The sequence below is a fragment of the Eurosta solidaginis genome, chromosome 4, assembly GCF_040869045.1.
Source record: "Eurosta solidaginis isolate ZX-2024a chromosome 4, ASM4086904v1, whole genome shotgun sequence".
NCBI classification, from domain to species: domain Eukaryota; kingdom Metazoa; phylum Arthropoda; class Insecta; order Diptera; family Tephritidae; genus Eurosta; species Eurosta solidaginis.
In genome coordinates, this window is record NC_090322.1 from 11,028,144 (window position 1) to 11,047,467 (window position 19,324).

Consider the following 19,324-nt stretch of genomic DNA (forward strand, 5'->3'; position numbering starts at 1 on the left):
AGAAATATGTTTGCGTAAGTCTAGTTAAGGGGTCGACTGCCAATACGCTACCAAAAATATCGAGAGAGGTGTCAAATGACGCGTATTGACTTAGAGAATATTAATCCGAAGGCAGAAAAAATTGTATCTCTGTCCAAAGATATTTGCAGTTGAAGTGGAGATTTTCATGTGGTTGTTGTACACAAAAAAAAAAAAAAATCGTGAACGTTTTGCGCGGATATAGTTTTGGTCTCCAAACCGGTGTTGAACCCACCTAGGGTAATTTTTAATGCAGAAAGGTGTTCTGCGCAAAAATACTTTGGATCCCACCCCCGGTTTCGGAGGGACCCGCGGGTCATTTTTCGGATTTTCGTTAATATCTTTTGAACGAGTTCAAATTTTTATTATCCGCCTTTAGATTATTAATACTGATACCAAGGCACGTCGTTTGACACCTCTCTCGGTATTTTTGGTAGCGTATTAGCAGTCGACCCCTCAACTAGACTTTTACCTATGTTTGGTAATACTTTATTACCAAGGTGGGGAGTTATTAAAATGCGTGTTTGGATCTCTTTAATAATTCGATGGAAATAAAAGATGTCTGAATTGCGTTAGCTTTCGGGTAACACCAGTAGAAATGCAGGTATTCCATTCCGAAGCTCCGTACTCGAAAAGTTGACTGAAGATGAGATAGATGTTCAAAAAATGGGGGGCCTTTATCGCTACAAGAAGAAATTATTTCAGCTCCCACAACCAATATCCTGTCACGTGTCAATATCTTTTGGAGAACAGATAAGCAAGGTCCGTCTACCACAATATTCGAAGAGTCGTGGCGGTTAACCACAATTTTGGCCGTAGCATGGCAAGTCACGGCAGCTAACCTGGTTTCGCTAAAACTGGCGCCAAATGTAAGCATCAACGTAGTTTATTCAAGGATTTCAGTGCCGCTTTGGCCGCTTACATAATTTTTCTGCTCATTTAAGTTTAGACGGCCATGGTCGCAAGGTTGAACTCTAGTCAACTTTAGGCGTATTCGAGCCGTCAAATGATTACAGCAGTAATTTTACAGTGCTACTTAATTGATAGTATGTTATTTATACTCACGCTGATAATGCGCTGCAAAAGCGCAGTTAAAATTAGTATGTTGAGTTTGATTTGCTAGTCAAGACCACTAGATTGTCAACATTTCATTCGCCGAACGCGCGACGCTGACACAGCTGCTGAAACTTTGCCGAAGAACGTGATGCATGTCATAAAAAGTAACACTGCTGCAACAACTGCAACTCGAACATACCCTTTAACTGTAATTTAAACTCACATGGTAATAATGGCAAGTCTTTCCTCTGTTTTTGAATACGGGCAAGTGAAAATGAAAACGAAGTGTTTTTTTCCTAGAAATACTCGTATTCAATATCAAAAGTATTCGTAACAAAGCCATGTAAAAAAAAGGCATATTTAAACAAAATCTTATATTTTTATTAAAGCAAATTTTGACTGTTTGTATTACTATTTTATTCGTATGAAAATCATTATTTATAAAATCAGTACAATTTTTAACACTAATATGGCAATGCAAATGAGGAAAATTACTACATACGTAGGTATTACTTCTTGAAACGTAAATAATTAAAAAAAAAATTATTTTATTTTAATTACAGCATATAAAAAATAAAATACATATTTATATACAAAACTAATGTGATGCTTAAAAATCGAAACAATAATAGCAAAAAAGTAAAAAAATTAGTCTTTTTATAATACCTGTGTGAAAAAGAAGAATATATAAAAGTTATAACTAATTTTATAGTACTTTTGTAATATCTTACAAACAAAAAAAAAACTCAGAAAGTCTTTCTTAATTCTTTATTTCAATTTTAGCTTTAATTTAGTTTTAATAATTCTTTATTTATTACAAAATCTAAAGGGCCAATAAAACTTCCTTAACCCTAACGCCATAGTCGTAACCATACCCATATGCATAACCATCTCCAATGTGATCGATTAATGGTGCCTTAACCTAAAAATCATGAAAACTTCATAAAAATGAAGAAAACGCAAAAAATTACAAACATATTCCGCAAAAAATAAGTCTCTTACTCATAACGTATCCAAAACAATGAATAAAATCTACAAAAAGTTATTAAATTACCAATTGGTTGGCTATGGTATCTTTATGGCGTTAGCGTTGTGGTATGGAACCATTAAACGCGATTACATTGATTTCCATAAGGTAGGTTTGATCAGCCTTTAATGGGTATTGAGATTCATATTTGACAGGTATAAACGTCGCATCAGTTCGTTGTGTACAAAACAAGTGCGATATCTTATACGCCAGCTGTCTGATAGGATGTCCAACATAGTTATTTTTTAGCATTTTGACAAAGTATTCAATATGGCGGCGCACACGGTCGGCTATCTTCAGCGGGTGATAGAAAGAGAAACATGATGAGACCACGATAGTCACTTCAAAAATCAAGTGATCGGTTCTATTTGTAATTCTTGCGTCTATGCTGAAGATATCACACTTGTCTTATCCCCAATGCATCAGCTGTGGAGTTTAAACAATTAAGTAACTGAGTCTATTTTTTTTTTTTTTTTTTTTGCTTTAAGCTTTGTATCCAAATCTGGCGAAAATTAGTAAGAAATGTGGTTTTATTAAAACCTTTTTTATATATGTCTTTTGATTTTCTTTAGAGTTGGATACTAACACCGCATGTTCAGCCCCAGCATTAGGGTGTATTCGTAGTCTAAATGAAGTAGGTACGTTTTATTTACATTTATGAAGGTAGAACTTTTGGAAGCTAAAGCTAAGCTGTTTCTTCGACAAATATTATCAGCGTTCAAAACAAAATTAATTTCATTTTTGTATATGTAATTCAAAAAATAAATAATTATCATTACCTTCTATTGGAAAGATTTTTTTTAATCTATCTCATAGTTTTTTAATAATAGATATGGATTTGCATACTGTATGCCTTTCTATAACTATGAATTTATATTTTCACCCTATAAATAATTTAATGTTTTAAATTGGACACATAAGGACAAACATTTAACACACATATATCGTAGTTTTAAATGTAAATACATATACTTAATATAGGAAACCTATGAAACTGAAGCATATAGAGCTATATAATTCCTTTGAAGCGCACGTGTTGTGTGGAAGTTGTGAGCTCAGCAGATACAATCCGTCACTTTCATGACGTACGCCATTTCAGAAACTTATTATAAAATCGATGCATTTAAGCATCTTCTTAAACAAACATTTTTAAGTAAGAAAATAAACAAAATAACATAAATTCCAAAGCATCAATAAAATGGTGAAAATTGACTTCGTTTCGGTTTAACTGGCTGGTCCGTGAGAACCAAGAAGTGATGAAAATACACGAACAATTTACTGACAATATTCCTTGGCTTGGTGCAAAATAGAGTTGCTCGTGAACGAACTACTTTAATTGAATCACTCAGCACACATTTACTTAAGCTATTCACCAATACGGGTAAAAATCTTTTTGACATCGTAATAAATAGTCGAATGCTTTAAAAAAGTTAATTAACGGAAAGCAGCTTCAGAAAAAAACTGTATTGGTAAAAATATAGCGAAGTGTGTTAAAGAATCCAGTGAAAAGCTTTGGTTGGAAATTAAATCAACGTTGTTCATTTTCTAATCAAAGATTTTCCTAAGCGCTAGATATCTGAGAGAGCGTGAGAACTGTTGGCCGCCGTGGTGTGGTGGTAGCGTGCTCCGTCAACACACCGAAGGTTCTGGGTTCAAATCCCGGGCAAATATACATCGAAAATTTAGGAAAGGGGATTTCAATTAAAATCAGTCGTTTGGCAAACACTCCGAGTGTATTTCTGCCTTTCGGAGTCGGCATAAAACATACAGGTCCCGTCCCACCAAATCTTAGGAAAAATAAAAAGGAGCACTTCACAAATTAGAAGAGAAGCTCGGCCTATATCTCCGAGGAGGTAAATCGCGCCAAATATATATTTACTGAAAATGTGATCACGGAAATTTTGTCTAAACTTATGTTTTACTTAATTAAATTTAACATTGATCAAATTTAGCAAGTCAAAATGTATTTTGTGAGTTTAGCAAATAAGTTATTTCCTTCATACAGACACATGCTCGCGTCTTGTGATGTTAACTAATTTAAAGCCTAAAACTATTAATGTTTATGCCTACAATTTTCTGGCATTAAGCAAAATACAAATGCAATCGTTTTACTTTTGTGCGAAAAAAAAACTTTTGAGTATACATATGTCTATAATTATTATATCTAAACATTTTCTGCCATGAAAAGCTCTCAGTGAAAACTCATCTGCTTTGCATTCGGAGTCGGCATAAAATCATGTAGGTCCCGTCCAGCCAAATTGCAGGGAAAATCAAGAGGAGCACGACGCAAATTGGAAGAGAAGCGCGGCCTTAGATCTCTTCGGAGGTTATCGCGCCATACATTTATTTATTTTAAACATTTTCGTAATAAAAATCAGTATTTTTAGCTTTAAGCTGCACTGAAGAGAAAATTAGTCAGCACAATGGATAGAAAATATTAATTTAATTTAATTATTAACTTATACGACGATAACCGCTTTAAGGGCTACCCTAGCTTACTGCAGCAGCATAATTCTCAATGATACAAACATATTGAACGCTGCAACTAAAGAGCAAGGTCAACTTTCTATTATTGCTTAATAGTTACTAATTTTATTTATGATTTTCTATATCTTACTCGTTGGTCGACACCTTTGGCATATTTTAAATCTCGGAAACGGCATTGGGGTTCAAGATATATGTGGTGGCGTCATAATATAATAGCCGTGTTTTTTAACACGCGTATATCCGTTTACGCTTAAACTTTATATGGACTGCTAAGCGACAAAATTTAAATACACCTCTGAAATTTTGTCCAACTAAATTTCAATACGCATTATACTCAGATGTAACTAAAATACGTGTCTTTGTTTCACCCTCTACACTAATTCTATGTATTCTATGTGTGTCCACAATTCATCGCAACTGATTCAACTATATGTTATCCCTATGGCCATCAGAGCGTTGTGTCTCCGCTTTTCGGTACACCCTGTTGCTGTAGCTAGTTTTTTAACCACAGCCGCTAGATGGGTCTCCTAAGCATTATCTAAGCGAGGATAGGCGTTTTTTTTACGCGCAAACGAAACGTATACGCGTGTAAAAAAAACACGGCTAATAACAATCGCAATTATACCTATATGACACTACTTTATTTTCGGGTATTTTTTTTTTTTTGTATTTTATCTTAAATTTTTTGTCGCACTCCCTCCTAATACGGCTTCAGTACTGGTGTAACTGTGTAAACTATATTTCAAAAAACTAACGAAATACAAGAAAAATACAACCTAGTTCATTAAAAACAAACGAGCTAGTTTGTATTTCAATAGGTTTTTTTGACATTCGGCCGTTTTTTCTTTATTTTTTTCTGACAAATGAAAATTTTGTTCTTAACTTGAAAATTTGGTGCATAAAAACATAATTAAAATCAACTTTCTTGTGAAAAAAGTGAACCACTAGAACCCGAAATAATTTTCGCGTGTTATTTCCATTGTTTTTATTGTTAAAAACATTAATGTAAAAATAAAATGTAAAACATAAAAAAACATGTCAAACTCATTAATTTTGGGGGAATAGTTGTGTCGTTTTTTCATGATAGCCTTTTTTTTGTGTTTTGAAGTTGCGATAAAGTTTCGTCAGTTTTTTTAGCTTGGAATCCAAGCAAAAATAAAGTTGTGTCATATATGCTTTATCACTTTGTATGCAGTGGAGAATTTTTGAAAAATTTGAATTCAAAACTGATTAACCGTCATTATGAAGCTAGTCTAGAGTTGCCCGAATGCCTCATTATGGGTTAGAATTAGGCAATATATAAACAAATATCTTTCCGTTACAATTGCGATTTCAAATAGCTTAAATCTGCTTAAAAATACAAATTTTGGTAATTTATTATTATTTCGAAATGCTTTCATCAAAATAACTTGCTTTTACTTATCACTTTGTATGCAGTGGAGAATTTTTGAAAAATTACCTTGTGCAATTAGTTAAAAGCAATTTTTATTTTAACACAATTTGCCAACCTAAGAAAAATGCACGCCGATTTTTAACGCATCAACATATACCACTCTTTTGCTCTAATCGAAACAAGCATGCTTTGCTAAAATGTACAACATGTACAACGTCAAACCGAAAGGTAATGCAAAACGAAAATCAGAAATTGAGTTATACCGATTTCACACAGAAGGTTAATGAAATGATTAGTTGAGTTTTCTACATAAAAGCCCTTATTGAACCCAATTCACCATACAAAATACAAATCCCTAATTATCTCATTATTGCTTTATTGAATGCCTAATGGTATCGAAAATCTAGTACGTTTTGCTTGAGGGGTCGCATTTTATTGTCAGTATCACAAATAACAATCAAAAATAAATTATTTTCAATAATTTACGAAAAATAGAAAAACTCCAAAAAATTCAAAATTTGCAGCAAAAGATAATATGGATTTTTAAAAAATCGGCACATATTTGGTTAGGTGTAACATCTTAGAGTAGTTGCGCATGCATTTTATTTTGGTAATTCTTCACTTTAGCTCACAACTGCTAAAACTCGTCCAAAAATATCGCGAGGTGTCAAAAGACGCGTTCTGGACCGAGGACCACGAACCCGAAAGTGGATTTTAAAAATTTTATTTCTGTCGAAAGATATTTCCAAATAACCGAAAAATGGCCCTGGAGAACACCTTTCTATATTGGCGGCCTTGGGCCGCGCTTATAAAAATTACGCAAAACACTTTTACCCACAGTTTTTTTGTGGGTACTACAAAATCATCAAAATTACAAGAACCACATGAAGTTTTTCAATTTTGTTTGCACATATCTACAGAAAGAAATAAAATTTTCAATTTACTCTTTTGGATTCGTGATCCTGGGTCCAAAGCGCGTCTTTTTACACCTCTCCAGATATTTTTGGACGAATTTTAGCAGTTGTGAGCTAAAGTAAGGAAAATTGTGGTTTAGTTAAGTTTCTGTGTGAAATTGTCATTAGGTTCTTACGCAGTTAATTAAATTCAGGTTACTCTGATTCAAGTTGTATGTACATTCGACATTTTTGATAGAAAATTCCGGCAGTACACTTTTATTAGGCTGAGGTGTTAAAGATGTTTATAACATAACAACCGATCGCTGGGATTCCTAAGAATAAAAACGACAAAAAATGCACTTGCAGCTTTTCATAATGATTCGGATATAAAATTGTTTACTGTTTATCATTGTAAGTTCATTTAGGTGGCGAATGTTTGAAAAAACGTTCAAAATAGTAAACAGCTCCGATCACCTGTTACATTACAAATTTAATCATTTGCTGAAGAGACTAGATTGTAAAAATTAATACCAATATGTAATCTGATTTTCTATAGACTCATTTAAAAGAAAAGTTGTTGGAAACACATATGGGCAATTTATGACAGTTCACTTGTTTTACCGAGAGAAAACAAACAAACGTTTCTGCCATTATCTGACCATTCGCGACAGCCATTCTTCCTGTCAACTTATTAGACATGTACATAGTTGTGGCAATGGAGGACTAGAAAAGATAACTTTTATGAATTCACAATGTTGTTTATGTTTGATACGTAAACGAAACATGATTGCCGGATAATTTTCAATGTAAAAATGCATTGACACAACTCTTTTCCGAGTAAAAAAGGACCAACCCGAAGTTAGCATCGGCTCATCTGCAGCGAGAAAATGAATTTTAAAATTAATTCAAAATGATTCATTTTTGTGTGCTTACAGACAAACGTTTTGACTTTCCTCCCTGAAACTTTACCAAATTAAAAATATATATGGGCAAAATAACCATAAAAGACGAATTTCCGCTCAATATGGATGGTTTTCTCCATGTTTATTTTACATAAATCTGGTTATCCGGACATTGAGAAAAAGGCCCAGATCGCAGCTGTTGTTTAAAGTTCGTTCCACCATTTCGCCTAATTAATATTCATATTCGTTCAACGAAAAAATGTTTTCGCTTTGCTAATTAAAACTTCACTTTTTTTAAATTCAATATTTTTGAAACCCTTATGCCCAAATTATATGTGCAGCAATTTTGCCTGCAGTGCTGATAGTTTTGCTGCTGCTTCATTGCTTTGTAGACACACGTGCGGTTATATATACCTGGCAGCTCTATGTAGCGGCTTGTGTCAAAAGGGCTGATCACATTCAACACGGCGTCTACAGACTACAACCACAATAAAGCAGAGCTTGACGAAAACCGTAGCCAAGCATTGGTTTCTTGATTACTTTGAAAGCGGCAGCCACTAATATAAATTACAGCAAATAGTAGCGAAACATTTTGAAAAAATACTAATTATGTTTAAAAAACGCCAAAAAGAATGATTTTAGCTTTTATTATCTGTTATTTATTTCTATTTTAGTGTTTATTGACAGCCAAATTCTAAACGAAAATTCCGTGCGAGTTTTTCCCTTCTCCCATTCCTCGTATTCTAAATAAAAATTCCTTGTGAGCTTTTTCACTTCTCCCTTTCCTCCTATTCTGAACAATGTTCGAAAAAGCGGAAACCGGTTATGGGAGAAAAGTAGGTATAATGAAAGTGAGGGAGAGGGAGATTTCTCTGCCATTTCATAGGAGTTTTTTCACTAGTTAAATTAAAGGGAATGCATCAAAATAGTTAAAGGAAATTGGTTTAAGAAAGAACACTTATTTGTACAAATTTGTGCTAAAATATGTATTTACGTTCTACCACAATATTCTCACTGTTAATACAACAACAACAACCACAATATTCTTTATTTTAAGTCGAAAAGTATATCATAAGCAACGGAAGAGCTCTTCGCATATTTGATGCAACCATCCAGAAATTGCGCAAGGACTTTTTAAGAAGGCTTAAATAGATTTTGGTATATGGCGAAAGGCGAACTTAACTCGACTTGGCCGCCAGAAAATTGCTTTGCAGAATGAATGCAGGCAACTCCGGCGGATTTGTGTTATCCCGCCGGTCTTCTTCTTATGCTCCTCTGTTGATGTTGCTGTGTCAATTCATTACTCATTTCAGTGAATCCCACATGAAATGCAATAATGTGCATTGTTTATACCTTATTTCTTAATTTCAAACCAATTGGCAACAATAATTAAACTTTTCAATTTTTTATACAAAATAAGAAATGCGCAACGAAATTTCAATTGACAAAACAGCTGACTTCGAAAATTCGAAATTCCTATTCCCCAATTATTCTTTTCCTTAGGAAAAAAAAATTGGAGGAATTTTTCCGTGGGAAAAAAAAATCCGCGAGAACATTTAGAATTGGTCTGAAAATAAAAATGACACCACTCACTGTCGCTTCCCAAAAATAGAATTTGGTTTAATCTGGCTACAACAGCATTCACGATTGATTATCGTGCTGCTCTGTCGCGCCGAAAATAGCGACGCTCATAAGAACATGTGTAAAAATAATATGACAGATGTGGCGGCTACATCGCCGTCGTGAATGTAATCAGCCCTAAAGTCTTGTATAAAGATACAAAATATTTTTCAAACGCACTTAATTTTGAATTTGTTTATCCAAATCAATTTTATAATCCAAAAAAACTGTTTCGAATATAGTTTGGAATTTCACTGTTTTCTTTTGTCAACAATGATAATATATTTTAAATTTTTATAACTGACGTTGTGCTAAAAAAAGATTTTTATATCTAATTGTACTAATTGTTAAACCCTGAATAAATGAAATGAAAATTAGTAAAACAACTGAAATGACGGAAAAATATTTATTTATTTGACATTTTGTTTTGTGCTTGTTCATGTTTGCTTGGTTTTTTTGTTAACCAACATTGATTTGATGCAACAAATTTTATTTGAACAGGCCATGCAGAAAGCACAAAATTTGCCTGCATGGAATTAGTGTTGGGTGACAACAACCCCAATCACAAAGAAGCTAAATAGGTAAATATCAAACCATTTTTTTTTTTTTTTTTTTTTTTTTTTTGATTTTAAACTTGATTTTGGATTAACAAAATCAACATTAAGGCTGTGTGCGAGTTGACCTAAATTTCTATCTAAATAGAGAAAAAACCTAAATCAATGGAAACTGTTGATAACGCAGTGCAAAATAAAAATTTCGAATTTTTATGAGCATACTTTTCCACTTAAATTCAAATGTCAAATTTCAAAAACAAAAATATTGATTTTTCAATATTGTATATGCAAATAAATGGCTCTTGTCCATTCAATTTAAGTAAATCATACATCATAGAGCGATGATCCCTCCTGCAATTATGGTCCGATCGATTGTACGTGATGGTGAGCTCAATTTTGTTCAAGCTGATGTTGGCGACACAAGAATTGGATCCTTCTCAAATATGGACCGCAATCTGAACATATTTGGCAGCCAAGTGCACTAATTGGCCTAAAGAAGTTATTGGAGGCGTACCAACATCACAGTATTGAATTCGAGATTATGGAAAAGGTCATTGTGCACGTGCTCCACTATGTCCGAAAAAAAGCCTTATAAAACGGAGCCACTGCATTTTCTTGAACTGTTATCTTGGGATAGGTACTTACGGTGGACCATAATTGACCTCTTTTTTTTAACGTGGAAACGCATCAAAAATACCAAATTACCCGTATTGTTATTATTTCAACTCGCACAGTTTTGACAGCTTTTTCTTAATTTATTGCAGTGCTGGAAAGTTCCAGTGGAATATTAGTTTAGGTACCTAAAATTTAGGCGAACTCGCACCCAGCCTAAAATAGTTTGAAAAATACCGCCTATGATTTGGTAACCACTTAGCATGGAGCTGCCAGGTAAATATCTGCACACGTGCCTATAAAGTAATCATGCAGGCAAAACTGCTGCACATGTGTTTTGATCTTTAAGCTGTTTTTGTTTTTGTAAAATTTTAAAACAAGTTAATGCAATTAAAAATTAGGACCTAAATAAGTTTTGAAATTTTCCTTGCTATGCTACTTGCTCGCTTGTATTGTGTTTCGCCCTTAATGAACTATTATATTACTAGGGCGGGTTTTTAAATGTAGTATTTTTGTAGTTAAAATTTTTAATTAAAATTTGCTTTTCAAGTAAAATATTTCTACCAACGCTTACGTTACAATTTTCAGCAATTAAGAACAGTTTATCAAAACTTTAGATATAAGTATAGCGCAAATTTTGGAATACTGTTTTTGAATTTTGTTTAATGTTTGTCAATAATTCTAATGGAATAGTATAGTAGTCAAAATTTGTTTGAATATTTATATTTTTGTATGTTAATGTAGATGTCATGCGTTCTTTATGAATTAGCTTAAGAATTAACACAAAAATATATGTACTACATAGCTATTACTTACACTGCAAACTAGCTTAAAACGAATATTTTGTACACTTTAACCTACAATGTAAGGAGTGAGGTGAAAAGGTATTACTTAAGAAAAATTAAGTTTTAAAATTATTAAAGATCCATATGTATTAGGGTGGGTCAAATTTATTGTTGAAAAGGGAAAAAGTTAAATTAGTGGCGACCAGTTTCTGAATCTATGGGCCATACTGAGTAATATTGTCCATGGGACCATAGGTCTGAAATGAATTTCGAGCCTCCCTAATTTTGTTAGAAACTTGTATATCCCAATCCGAATTGTGGCTCTCACAAATAAAATACATGAAAATAAATGTCAAATTCGGATTCGATTTGGGATATAAAATTTTCTAACAAAATTAGGGTGGCTCGAAATTCATTTCAGACCTATGGTCCCATTGACAATATTACTCAGCATGACCCATAGATTCAGAAACTGGATGTGCACCTGAAGTTTTTTCCCCCTTTTTTCCCCATACAATTTGACCCGCCCTAATATGTATGTACTTATCTATACTGTTAACATAATTACATAAATAAATTTGCGTTTGAGTATGTTTTCTAAAACTTTTTGCTTAATTTACAAACTGCTAAAAGTTAAATTATTAGCGACATAACATAACGTTATAGACATATCCGGTTACATAACCATATCTTTCGATATAGAAAATGATACCATCCATAAAAACAAAAAAACTCCGGTTATGGCTATAACATTAGAATCTTACACCTAATACAGAAAAGTCTTTCTTATGAGCCGCATTTGATAAGCAGTTTTATATGTTTATAATTATGCCACAACTTAATCCACTCGCAAGTCTATTGTGCCAAACTATTTTTATAATTAGTTATATCACCACTAATATAACTTAACAAGTACTTTTTTTACTTTTATATTTTTCGTTTGTTTATATGTCTAGTTGTAGTTGTTTTTAGAATCTCACTCGTAACCGTTGAGAGCTTTAATATAGCTTTATTTTATTTTACAAGTTTAACATTTACCTCATACTCACTCAGCTTCGTCTTTCCTTCTTCGAATTAAATATGCGCTTTACCACCTCCACCTGCTGCACCGGTGCCGCTTACCAAGTGATGCGCCTGAAAGCCAGTCGGACTTTCCGAACGCTTTAATTGTGACAGTGCTTGTGACATTGTTGCCGCCGCTGTGGCTGTCATTGAACCGCCACCACCGATATTATTTGTCGCTGATGATGCGCCGCGTCCACGCTTTCGGCGCGGCAATATACCTTTGCGTGCCATATAGAAACGTATGGTGGAGACTGGTATGTTGAACATATTGCTAACGGTTTGGAAGGTTTGTCCCTTTGATACACATTTTGCCGCTTGCGCCAACGATGCCTCGGAGCGACGTATACGTTTAAGTGAACCAGCTTCAGCGCTTGCACTATTCGATTGGTCTTGCAGCATCCCGCGCAGTGATATGTTCGCGGAGCTATCATGCTCAGTATCGGCGCTGGCGCCATAACTACTATCTTCATCGTGCGCCGCCACATAATTGTGATCATCTTCTATTGTCGAGTCGAGGTGTGCACCAGCAGCGGTGGCGGCAGCGGCTTGAGTTGCCTTTAGTTTGTTAGCGGAAATATTTTGTTGTTGCATGTTGTATTTGTATTCCTCGTAAGCTTGATTCGAATTGGAATCATCAGCGGATTCTTCTTCCTCTTCGCTGGCGGCATTCGAATTTGTCGCTGTGCCAGCAGCAGCCATAGCGGCGGCAGCAGCATTTGCTACATGCACCAGTGTAGCTTGCGGCACACGCTGTTGTTGCTGGTGCTGTTGATGTTGCTGTGCCTGCAATTGTAGTTGCTGCTGGTGTGCGAGTTGTTGTTGATGATGTTCAACGTTATTTTGTTGCATTGCGGTGTGATGCGCGATTGTGCCATTGCTTTGTTGTTGTTGCAGCAATTGCTGCTGCTGCTCCACTTCGTGCAGTGTTGGCATCTCCTTTTTAATCATAAATGTTTGCTGTTGCTGGTACTTTTGTTGTTGCTGGTGCTGCAGTTGTTGTAATTGCTGCTGTTGTTGCAGTTCTTGCGACATCATAGCAGCTGTCATGCCTCCGCTTGCGTGTAACTGCTGTAACGCACTTGCTGCTGTCGCTGTCGTGGTTGTTGTTGAATTCGTAGCTGTATCTGTATCGGTCTCAATACCATCTGCTTGTTGGTGTTGATTTGCCGCTGCTGCTGCCGCGGCTGCTTTATTCGTTAACGCCTTTAGCTGATTTAAGTTGAGCGCGGCATCGGAGCCGTATAGACCACGTATGCGTAATTGTTCTGCGCAGCGTAGCAACTGTGGCAAACCGGCTTGTGTAACATTCACCTCACCTTTGTACATAAAGTCGACCAATGCTTGAATCTCCCACAACTTGATTTCGCTCGGTAAAATGATGACGGGATGTTTGCATGGATTCTCTGCTAAAATACTATCGAAATATGATGAGCACGCCGCCAAGACAAGCCGATGACAATGCACCTGGTGGCCTTCGCAAGCCAAGGTGACATCTACATAACGCTGTCCGGCTAACAGCTGAGGGAAGGCGGCACCAATACTACCCAAATGGCTGTTCCATCGCACACAGAACTCCTGTCGCTGTGCCGCGTTCATTGTCTGTTTGACGATTATAAGTTGGCCAAGGTGTCAGTTTCAGGTACAGATGTTTCAACAACTGGATGTGAAGAAATATGTATATAGTTGTCGTGGAGAATCGTTTTAAAATATATTTTGGACTATTTCACTTCAAATATTTTCCTTTTCGATTACCGGGAAGTAAAAATTTATATATTTTTATTTTTATTTTCGGAAGTGCTAAACTGCCTCCTTGGCCAGGTGTTGAATTACACCTCTAAGAGATTAGTGAGAGTGGTGACAGACTAAAAAAGAGAAAAACGTTTAAATAGAATTGGGGACACATACAAATCTATCATAGAACATATTTTTTAAAAACTAGAAATCAAAAGCGTTTTTATGAGAAAATTTTTAATAAATAAAATCAGGTGGGATTTTTAAAAATTACGGTTTTTAAAATAGGTTTCATAGATATTTAAATGTCCCAGTGTGTTTCTAATAAAAAAATATTTTCAAGATGCCAATCCATGCTTAAAAATAACATTTCAAATTGATCCTATAAAGTTTCACAACTTGTTTTTGCACTTGTAAAAATATAGGCAGATGTAAGAAATATTTTCGCATTTGGCTTGGCGAAGGATGTTCCAGAACTATTAATGTGTGGAGTACCACCCTAACTCAGTTAAGCTAGAGGTGTTTTCACTATAAGTTGATTCACACAGTTGCTGACTAACAGTTTTTTATAAAAGCCCTATTTGCGTCAAAATGTATTGAATTTCTGGTAGGGTGTTTTTGAGTCAAATCCTAAGATTTCCAAGAGTTTCCTGAGATCGGGCATTTCGAAATAATTAATTAATTTATAAAATATTCTACAAAATATAAGTAAATAAATAAACCTAGCAAAACTAAATAAAATATACATTAAGCTGGGTTGATTTGCATGGACGAAAATTAACCCATATCGCGCCATCGATTTTTTTTTTGGGCTCAGGAAAAAAAGTTCCACTAAGCATACCCAAAAAATAATTTTCGAGCCTGCAAAATTTGAGTTTTTTGACTTTTTTTCTTTGATTTTAAGGTTTTTTTCATGACCTACTTAAAAAATTTTCATTTGATTTTAAAATTTTCATGTATACCCTGTCCGACTCAAAGTTGTCCGCTAAAAACTTTGGCGATAACAGTTTAAAAAAAATATTTTTTGGGTTTTGAGGAGTGTTTTGGTGAAACAATTTATTTTTTCGCCATTTTTTTAAGGGTTTCTTCAGAAACGTGCAAAAGTGTTGCCGATGAAAACGAATTTGTCTCATAGTTCCTATCCCACTTAAAATTATGCGATAAAAACGTTGGCATTAACAGTTTTTAAAAAAAATTTTTTTTTGTTTTTGGGACTTGTTTTGCTCGAAATCGATTTTTTTCATTTTCAAGGCTCCAAATCATTTTTTATGTATATGTTTCCGCTAGACCCACCAATAAGTATACCAAAATTATCAGGGGACGAGCTAAGTTGATTTAGCCATGTCCGTCTGTCCGTTTGTTTGAACGCAAACTAGTCCCTCAATTGTTGAGATATCTTGATGAAATTTGGTAAGCAGGCATATTTTGATGGGGGATTTGACATTTGTCGGAATCGACCGGATCGGACCACTATAGCATATACCTCCCATACAATCGATTGTTCAATAAGAGGGTTTTCGCCATTTCTGCCTCATTTTAACAGCTAGCAACATCGAATTTTATCACAATCTTACGTATTGGGCATAGATGGTTGTCTGAAAAATCGTCAAAATGGGACTAAAAATCGATTTCGACAAAAATGATGAAAATCCTCTTACCTGAACAGTCGGTTGTATGGGATATATATTATAAATATGTCCGATCTTGACGATTTTTTCAGACAACCATATATGCCCAATACGTAAGCTTGTGGTAAAATTTGATGTTGCTAGCTGTTAAAATGAGACAGAAATGGGGCAGAAATAGCGAAAACCCTCTTATTGAACAATCGATTGTATGGGAGGTATATGCTATAGTGGTCCGATCCGGTCGATTCCGACAAATGTCAAATCCCCCATCAAAATATGCCTGCTTACCAAATTTCATCAAGATATCTCAAAAATTGAGGGACTAGTTTGCGTTCAAACAAACGGACAGACGGGCGGACATTGCTAAATCAACTTAGCTTGTCCCCTGATCATTTGGGTATACTTAACGGAAACGTATACATAAAAAATGATTTGGAACCTTGAAAATGAAAAAAATCGATTTCGACCAAAACAAGTCCCAAAAACAAAAAAAAAATAATTTTTTTTTTTAAACTGTTAATGCCAACGTTTTTATCGCATAATTTTAAGTGGGATAGGAACTATGAGACAAATTCGTTTTCATCGGCAACACTTTTGCACGTTTCTGAAGAAACCCTTAAGAAAAATGGAGAAAAAATACATTTTTTCACCAAAACACTCCTCAAAACCCAAAAAATATTTTTTTCTTTCAAAAAACTGTTATCGCCAAAGTTTTTAGCGGACAATTTTGAGTCGGACAGGGTATACATGAAAATTTTTTAAGTAGGTCATGAAAAAAACCTTAAAAATCTAAGAAAAAAGTCAAAAAATCGATGGCGCGATATAGGTTAATAAATCGACCCAGCTAAATATACATATTAATATTTTTGCGACCTTTGGTTTCAATTATATTTATTGACTTTTAGCTTGCTCTACGTCATAAGGAGTAAAAACACAAGTTTTTTAAGTATCAAGCTCCACGTTAAATCAGCCAGACGTGTAAATTAATTTGACCTTGAGAACGGTTACCGATGTGCAACGAAAATATATTGGGAAAAACTTAAAAAACTTTTGTTTTTACTCCTTATGACCTAGAGCCAGTTAATAGTCAATAAATAAATAAAATATAGGTATCAGAGAAACATGTTTACCACACCTTTTACCTACCCATACAAATTACCGAGCAGTGTTGCCACACATCTCAAAATGAAGGTAAACTTTATGAGCTAGTGAAATAAAAGGGGGACTCATCAGACCTTATAAATGCCTTATAATATCTGTAAACGTACAAATTAAGTAGTTCGTAAACGAACTGTCAAATTTTGTATGAAAAATAATTTACACAATTTCTGTAATTTTTTTTAAACCAAACCCCTTTATATTTATTTTGTATTGAAGATATAACTGATTTGTGGCTTGGTTTAAAGAAATAAAAAATACTAGTTATACATTAGTTTGATAAGTTGTTTTGAATATCAGACTAAATTTTAGGGGTGACTCCGGAAGAGAAAGTTTGTAAACACAGGCACCCTAATATGTGTACACATGAATTGAGTGCTGCCAACTCTCATAGAAACGATCCGGATCGTTCCAGTGAGTTTTGATGGTGATCCAGAGTTGAGCCGTATTATGTTATACGATCAGTTACTGAAAACCATTTTTTATTCACACGACAACTATGCAACTGTCAAATTATTTCTAACAAGTAAGGAAGTCTAAGTTCGGGTGAAACCGAACATTACATACCCAGCTGTACACTTGAAATGCTGTTGTTGTTTGCTTTGTGTGCTAAATAGTGTCACAAGGCTGCGCAATCTATATATATAAAAAGAAGTGTACATTTTGATTGTCACTCCATAACTCGAGAACGGATAGAAAGATTGCCATGAAATTTTTAGGAAAGATACAGGAAGGAGAGATGATGGTTAGTTGATTTTTAAATACCAAATCGGTTTAGCCATTCTTTAGTTATGATTTCTTTTTAGAAATCTATATATATAAAAGAAAGTGGTGTTAGTTACACTACGCATAACTAAAGAACGGATAAACCGATTTGGCTGAAAATTTGTGGAGAGGTAGCTTAGAACAAGTGAACGGACATAGGATACCTTTTATCCCGTTCTGGCTAGGGTCTTGAGATCAAAAGGTGGACCTGGGTAATCCTGGGATGTGTTTGTACAATATGGGTATCAAATGGAAGCTGTTGATGAGTGCTTTAGTACAGGGTAGTTTTCATACCTATTGATGACCAGGGTCTCGAGATATAGGCAAAAACGTAGATCAGGGTAACACTGGGGTGTGTTTTTACATTATGGGAATCAAATTGAAGCTGTTGATGAGTGCTTTAGTACAGGGTAATTTTTATACCTATTTGTGACTAGGGTCTCGAGATATAGGCCAAAACTTGGATCAGGGTAACTGTTTAAGCGACTTAAACTATGAACATTTTTCGTTCGTTTGTTTCAGTAGCCATTGAGTGTGCTTGTAATTCTCAACTGGTTAGTGAAATATTCTAAAGACATAGTTTGAGTTTTTTAATTAAAGGCGAGGTTCTTCGGATGGTGTGCTAATACATCAGAGCCCAGTGCTCGCCTCCATATCACACTTTGAAGGGGTTCTTCAAATAGAAGATGAGGTGGCTCATTAGAGCGAAACCTCAGAGTGCCCAACGCTCTCCCCAAATTAAATAAATAGAGGTTCTTCGGATGGTGTGCTAATACATCAGAGCCCAGTGCTCGCCTCCATATCACACTTTGAAGGGGTTCTTCAAATAGAAGATGAGGTGGCTCATTAGAGCGAAACCTCAGAGTGCCCAACGCTCGTCCCAATGAAATAAAAACCCTGGGTAAATACTGCTCATTCTATCTCCCTCACCATGCAGTCGTAAGGACAGACAAAAAGACAACAAAAGTCAGAGTTGTGTTCAACGCCTCCAAAAAGTCGGGTTCCGGTCACACCCTCAACGATGTTTTATGTACCGGACCAACCCTCCAACCCGATCTCCGACTTATGTTGCTGAAATGGCGAACATATAAATATGTGTTTAATGGCGACGTCGAGAAAATGTACCGCCAAATTCTCTTGCACCCCGATGACCGAGACTACGAACGGATAATATTCCGAACCCCCGAACACAGTCCAATAAAGGACTACAAGTTAAAAACGGTCACCTTCGGGGTTAACTGCGCGCCTTTCCTGGCTATTCGCACTCTACACGAGCTGGCGAAAGACATAGCCGATTCCCATCCACGCGCAGCCCCAATACTAAAATCCGAGACGTATGTTGACGATATTTTATCTGGCAGTCATGATCTTCAATCAGCCGAGCAATCCCTAACAGAGACTATAGACGCTCTCAATTCAGCCGGCTTTCCCCTAAAAAAGATCACGGCAAACCATCCCAACATCCTCCAAAAAATATCGAAAACTGATCTGCTGGAAACAAACTTTCTCGAGTTCGAAAAGACTAGCACAGCCAAGACCCTGGGCATCCAGTGGAACGCCCTAACGGATACATTCTCGTATACCGTCGACTCAAATCCGGCATCCACTGCAGCCACGAAGCGGCAAA

The 19,324-nt window shown here is 35.3% G+C and overlaps 1 protein-coding gene across 5 annotated transcripts in view; it reads right to left on the reverse strand.

Moving 5' to 3' along the window:
- Nucleotides 1-1,468: 1,468 nt before the first annotated feature.
- Nucleotides 1,469-19,324, reverse strand: part of LOC137249016 (protein bric-a-brac 1) — a 45,129-nt gene continuing 27,273 nt past the window's right edge. For 4 of the 5 annotated variants that reach the window (XM_067780075.1, XM_067780078.1, XM_067780076.1 and 1 more), the window contains exon 2: nucleotides 1,469-14,277. In XM_067780075.1, the coding sequence (XP_067636176.1) occupies nucleotides 12,425-14,011 (1,587 nt within the window). In that variant the 5' untranslated portion in view covers nucleotides 14,012-14,277 and the 3' untranslated portion in view covers nucleotides 1,469-12,424. The remainder of the gene's footprint in view (nucleotides 14,278-19,324) is intronic. The other variant, XR_010952234.1, reaches the window with a different exon arrangement.